Source organism: Austrofundulus limnaeus, unplaced genomic scaffold (assembly GCF_001266775.1).
Source record: "Austrofundulus limnaeus strain Quisiro unplaced genomic scaffold, Austrofundulus_limnaeus-1.0 Scaffold153, whole genome shotgun sequence".
Lineage (NCBI taxonomy): Eukaryota > Metazoa > Chordata > Actinopteri > Cyprinodontiformes > Rivulidae > Austrofundulus > Austrofundulus limnaeus.
Window position 1 is genome coordinate 732,701 of NW_013952555.1, and position 7,138 is coordinate 739,838.

The following is a 7,138-nucleotide window of genomic DNA, read 5'->3' on the forward strand; positions in this document are numbered from 1 at the left end:
CCTCTAGTAATATATTTACTGAGAAAAATGTTTACGTGTTCAATACTTATTTTACCCGCTGTATATTCAAAATATTCCTGTAGCTGGGTTATTTTTGGAAACTAACCATGCATGAAATAACAACTGGTCAAAACTGTAGAATGTATGGATAATACAAATRCAAAACACTATGCTGGAGCATGGTTTACCCTCCTGATTAAAATTCAGTGTGTCTAGATAAAGTCTCACAATTGCAAATGAGGACTGTGACCTTTAGAAGAAACTTGTTCAAAAACAGATGGATATACAAACACATCAAATGAGTTTAATAATTACTTCAGCCTGAAATGGTTTTAGGTTAAGTCTGTGAGTGTGAAGCAGAGTTTGTCACAGTTGGTGTATTTTAAAAGAGAGGATGGGACAAACACAAATTCAACAACAACATTCAGGTGAGAAAATTAAAACTGATTCATAAACAAACAAAAACAACAAAGAAAAGTAAAAAAAAGAATGAACACTGGCTGACATGAAGATAGACAATGATTGTCAACAGACACAGAAAAAAGAACCTTTTTAAGGTTACGTTCAAACTGCAGATCCTAACGCTTAATTACGATTTTTTGCAACGTTTTTTGGACGTTCACATTATGTTTTAAATGCACCCTCCATCAGACTCCAGTATGAACTCTCCACWGCACTGATGTGACCCACGTGGACAGAAATAGATGTGACATCACATTCAGTTGGCTGTTTACAGAAGGATTTATACAGGCTACATGTTAGCATGTCAAATATGAAGTTGTACAATCAGAGCAAGTTAAATAATTATATATACGTATATATTATGTGATTGTTTAGTTCATTGTTTAGATTTTAACCATCCTCATCGTATGCTCTGGTGCAGCATTTTATTTCTGGAACAGCAGCGACATGCTGGAAGTAAATTATCGAATGAGTATGGTTTATGGTTTTATGGTTTATGGTGASTGGGGATGGATAAAGAATCCATATGAGCAGGGGCATAAGTGTGCCCATTGCACAATTGAGTAACTTTWGTATCGATACAGTWAAGACAGATGTTAATATCATATACTGTATTTCTAAGCATTCTCAGTCATCCAGGACATGGAAAATTAAGAGAAATATTACTTTATAACTGGACTTCTTTACTGTAGCTGAAGACATGTGRAGCTACAAGACTTAGACTGCACATAGTTGGCATCAATATTCTAAATATGTGGATCGATCTGCCCAACTCACAGAAGTAAAAGTCAGATGAAATGTGACACGAGTGTTCAGACTGAGGTCGCTTTGACAAACATCAGATATGTATCTGATTTAGGACCTCATACTGAAAAGGTCTGGGTTGGATTTGAAAAAAATCAGATTTGTCCTGATGAGATTGTTCAGAAAGTGACTGCAGTGTGAACGCTCATGTCTCATTCCATCGGACTTTTTCATCAGTGAGGAGGGGGTGAAGGATCGATAAGACACTAACCTCAAGTCTCGCTGTTTAAATCTGTAGCTCCGTGTGTTTACAGCTCCAAAACACAAGTCCAGTTGATTCATCTTTTTACTTTTCTTTTTCCATGTAGATACTGTAGTTTGATAATAACAATGTCCAGCCTGGGTCGCGGAGAGTATCGATCCTAAAGTTACTCAGTTGGTACTTTATTTCCAGCTCATTGTTTCGTTCAAAAAATAAAAAGCTTCACTGGAGCATCCCGGTCAGAGGCAGGTTCAGATATAAATACTGAACTAAACAAGTATGTCAGATAATTAATTGGCTCTGATTAAACAACAACTTTAGATTTGATGTGTTAAAAATAGCATCCATGCGTCCAACATAAAGAAAACATTACAATTTTCTGTTAATGGAAATAAGAGGTCTAGTCCAAACGCAGACTGAAGAACTTAAATTCAACAATTAAYAAGTGTGGCCACATTTTAGAGTTTGTCAGAGACACAGTTGGTCTGATTAACTATTTTGGGTGAAGTTTAAAGAAGCCATAATAATTTGGTTGGATGGATGCTCGACAGCTGGGGGGACATGTAGCTCGATTGAAACAGACAGAAAGCACCTATATTTTTAGATATAAATATTAGATTTAATCATAAATCGAAACAGGAAGGTGGTAGTCACACCAAATTTGAAGTCAATAAATTATGTTTACACGCTCACAAATTACTATTACGGCTACTTCATCTTTTAACTTTCCGCACAAGACAAGTCAGTCCAACTAATCACAGTTTTGCCAAATGCTCACACACAAGAACCTCCTCCTTTATTTCAAACTCCAAAAATCATGGTTAGGACAAACTCTGCTCACATGCCAAGAAACTCCCATGTACTGCAGAGACTGCTACTTGAGAAAATTAGGAAATCTTAAGCTAGCAGAAAATTCTTGTAGTCCAAGCACACAAACAAATAACAGACACACATTTTGCTGTTCATAGAGTTGTAATTATCTAGCTGGGACTGGGTTCTAACATTCTTCAAGATGAGAAGAATAAGTGGTTCCTAACTAGCCTGGTAAACTTTTACTCTAGTTGGAAACTCGTCCATCTCCACTGACATAAACAAAGTAAGTAAAACTTATCATTTTGTTCRTTTGAAGCAAAAAACATAAGAAGTGCAAATCATTTATAAACCCGATTTTAAACTTTATTCCAAGTGTGTTTAAGCTCAGGCTTGAAATCAGTTGAGTTGCTGACTTTTACAAATCTCCTTTAAGGTTTCTTCTTCTCCTCTTGTCATTCGTAGCAGAGTGTGCAGCCTGCTGATACCACACTTTAATCAGGTACTCCACCCCTCACTGAGCTCAGAGCAGCTTTGTGGACAGTGTGTCCTTGCATGTCTCTGTCACACACACACACACACCCATACAGGCTCATACACCTAAATCAACGCGCCATCATTCTCTGACAGCCGCGCTCTCCCATCATACAGCTGAGTGGAAAGATGAGTTGCCTGCAGCTCATGGGGCAGAAGGTGAAAACACRCACATTCAAGTGGAAATAATCGCACGCACGGCTGAGCAGCTACACCTTCAACAGACTCTGTCGCAAACGGCTGACTTGCAGCACATGGCGATTCCCTTTTTACTTTCAATCAGAAAGCTGGACACACAACTCCTGGACCTGCAAGCAAAGTAATAGAGTCCTAAACACMGACAGAAACAAACCCTGCAGATAAATGCTGGGTTTCCCCTCATGTATTTAAAACACAGTAGACTACAGCTGCTACGTGTTAACTCGGCATATGCCTGTCTTTTATTCCCTTATGCCACCACGACCCAGCATGTGTCTGCAGCTGCTGACCTACAAGGTCTCTGTACTCAGACTTAACCTGGCTGTGACTCACCGATCTCACAGTTCTCTCCAGAGAAGCCCTGAGGACAGTAGCAGCTATAGCCATCGCCTTCCTGCAGGCAGCTTCCTCCATGGAGGCAAGGGCTGGTCTGGCATGGATTATTCTCCACTGYAAGGAAAGATGACAGAAAGGTTAACCTAAGGAATCGTTTACTATAAGAAATGTGGCTTGAAAATTAATAAAGTTTRTCAGCCAGCAACAAGTTTTATCCCCCCTGACAGGTCATCCCTGATCTCTAAAGCCCTGTCTCCATTGTCCAGTCTCACTCTATTTGGTTGATGTCTGTTCAGTTCTGCTCAGGTGTGTGTCTCCTTAAGGCTCGGCGGCAGTCGCGCTTTGTGTGTTGCGTGGGTTGCCAATGGTGTAAGCGTTTATAATTAATGCTTACATTATTGTAATATTCCCTAAAATGACACGTGACTGTACACTTTATAACTTGTGAAATGTTGTAAATACCGTAGGTAACACAGTCTCACTCCTGACTCGTCAAATATTGGCACATTTCTGAGCTTCTCTCTGCGTCTTACTTTGACACGTCGGGTACACCCGTCACGTTTGACGCACCAGGCATTTCTGGGTTCCCTTAGCGTCCAAGTTTGATGCGTAGGGATGCAAATATAGGGATCTTTGACTTGGGGTCCATGGTTAATATTAGGGATCAGGGTTCATGGTTAATTTTAGGTTGTGGGGTCAAGGATAGGATGTCTAGGGCGAATATTAGGTAATTTTAGGCTTTGGGACACAGTTCACGTGAATTTCCTACACTTCATAAAAATGGTTATTTTAGGGATCAGGGTTGATGGTTAATTTTAAGTACTAGGGTCAGGGACAGGATGTCTAGAGTGAACAAAGGTAATTTTAGGCTTTGGGATGGAGAGATTTGTGCATTTTCTACACTTTCTGAAAATATGACAACGAATTCCGCCCCATCTCGTCAATAACTGATGCGAGGGGGGTACCAGACGCRTCARAACTGGACACAGAGGGAACCWTGGAAAAGCATCAATAYTTGATGACTTGGGAGTGAGAAWGAGTTGAAATAGGAGGAATAAAGCTTGACAGACAAACTATTTGAACGGYGCGCAGCCCATGCAAAGTTACAAAAATTCGTAGGTGTATGATCCCTGGGGCGGGGACGGCACGATTGCATCATGGTTGGCACGCGCACCTTTGCACTGTGTTCAAGGTGTCGACTATAAACCAGGTTTCAATGTGTCCCTCACTCTGTGAGCGTGATTCTGGGCGAATCGTCAGCACACAACTTCAGCGGTTGTGGTGAAAAAGGAAAAAGAAAAAAAAAGTCATTGTGGTTTTATCGTCCGGTAGTCTGATGTTWTTTTGGGCACAGCACTGTTTATAAGTGTGTGCGTAACTGTGGGCGTCCAGTTTGTCCGAAAACTCCCGGGACATCGGCTCATTTCAGATGGCTGTATGCGCTTTTCTCCTTCACCGCTCTCTTTTGCTCTTGTTGTGTCTGTCCTGTCCCTTTAGTAAAGAACTGTGTGCCAGGAGGATGATATGTCAAGTCGATCCCCCTCTGGCCAAACTGCTCAGGTACAGGTCCATGTAAATTAGCTGATAATCACCCAGTCATGCAATGTTGTGTGAGAACCAGGGCTGGGTACTGATGTAAAGGCTTTTAATGTTAGGTTATAACTTTGTGTCCCTTTTTAGGAACTGTTTCAGCATTAAATGGTGGAGATCGAGAAGATTAAGTCGTAATTACTGCTCTTAAATTTTAAGATGGGACAGAGAGAGGAGGAGACGTTGATAAGGACTGTTAGAGCATGGAGAAGTAGTCATAATTTTTTTATTCYGTGTGCAAAGAGGAATCGTTGGAACTAATTAGATTAGGTGTMTTTAATATCCAATCTTGATATGACTGGAGGCCCTGACACAGTCTGTTAGGTTAAGGTTATCTAATACACTGCATCTTCTCCATAATAACATGCAGACTCACTTAATGATGTATGAGCGGAGGGACGGCTGTGCACTGCACTGAAACTCTGGGAATTTGCGTGCAAGTTTAATTATGAATGCTGACATGTCCGAGCATAGGTGTGTTAATTTATGGATGCTTGTCTGACTTCCTGCATGATAGTCTGAGATAATGTGAACATGTGTCCAACTTCCTGAGAAACAGCTAAATAGACTCCATCTGCAGCAGAAAAGCTAATAATGATACCCTGACCAGAGGAGATACAGTCTTTGAAAATACATAAAAGTGATTTGCTTAATTGGAAGAGCTAATGAAGTCTTTTCCTAATTCAAAAGCAAGAAGGGACTAACTGTGATTTTATGTGCTATGAAAACACACATCGCTTAAAGGTTAATGATGTGTGGATGATTATAACAAAAAACTTCCATGATGGTGAGAATAAAAGAGCATTTTGATACAGAAAACAGAGAAGAGAAAGAAAAAGCYGAGTCTTTATCCATCCATTACCTTATCTGCAATTTCATTGTGCTCTCTGTACRATGGCAATTAAGGTCTCTCTATTCATAAGTTTACAACAACGGAAAGAAAGTTAGCACACTGAAGTGACAGCCATCTTCAGTTTCACACTTATTGCCATGAAAGTCAATAATGTATTTGTTTATCACATTAAAAAATAGTCAGAAATCAGTGTCAGAAAACAAACCACAGAAGTGCCACACATTGCTTACACTCACMCAGTTTCCAGTTTTGCATCTTTCCAGTTTAAATATAGATCCTTCAACTAACTTGCCACAATGAAGTAGCTGAAAAAAACCTTCTTTGTCTCAAAATGGTAAAACTTTTAGGTTGTAATATGGTGCATTATAGCACAGTATTTAATTTGTTTACTCARTGCATTATTTTCCACTACAAATGTTTTTTTTTTCCAAAGTTTGAAATATTACGATCCCACATGCAGCATACCATATACAGTATTGCATAAAAAACGAAGGTCATCAGGACCACTCTTATCATATCAGGGATATTCAACAGGTTGGAATGTTTTGGCCCAAATCACAGAGTGTGTGGTGTTTCCCTGAGGACAAATGAGCTCGCAGCCTGTAGAATGTGATGCGTAGCCAATCAGAAAACTAGGTGACAGAAACACGGAGGGTAATCCAAAATACCGAAGACAAAACAACTGACATGGAGCACCAGAAAGTCTGGTAGACATCAGAGATGTCTTTTTGTTCTCTATTTTCTCTGTTAAAAGTTGTCCACAAACTATATCCATTCCTTCTTCTTTGTTGGCCACATAGAAAAATGCTGACATTTGGATTTAACTGCCGATGGCAAAAAGTGAAAAAAAAACTTGAGAAGTTACATTACAAAATGCTGAATACTGAGTGGTCTTGCTGCATTTTTAAAGAAACATTGAGTTTTTAACCCTAAAAGTAGCATACAAGCTGTATAAACGCAGAACTACATCTAATATGAGCACATTTCCTAAAAGCCACAAAAAATTGAGCTAAAACTTAAAAGTAGGCTAGGCAAAAGCCATTAGTAAAAAAATTGCTAGCCAAAAAAGTAAAAGTACAAAAATATTGGGTAAGGGCTAATACACTAGAAAAAGGCAACAAAAATACAAGCTAAAAGTTAAATGTTGAAACCAACGGCCACCTAACAGTAGCAGAATAATAAGTAAAAGCTAAACATAGCTTAAGAAGTCAAAAAAGAACAAACATGTTGAAGCATAGGTCAAAAACAATATTTTTTTAAATATTTGAAGAAATTACAATGTAGTTCAATTGGGATTTTTTTATTTTACTTTTGAAAATTATAAAAGTTACAAAAACCAGGAGCAAGAT

At 39.0% G+C, this 7,138-nt stretch overlaps 1 protein-coding gene across 1 annotated transcript in view; it reads right to left on the reverse strand.

Annotated features, from left to right (window-relative positions):
- ncanb (neurocan b) overlaps nt 1-7,138 on the reverse strand; it is a gene marked incomplete at its 5' end in the record, with an annotated part of 221,252 nt that overhangs the window by 91,314 nt on the left and 122,800 nt on the right. Inside the window, 1 exon segment of the mRNA XM_014016766.1 lies at nt 3,344-3,460. Within this exon segment, the coding sequence (XP_013872220.1) occupies nt 3,344-3,460 (117 nt within the window).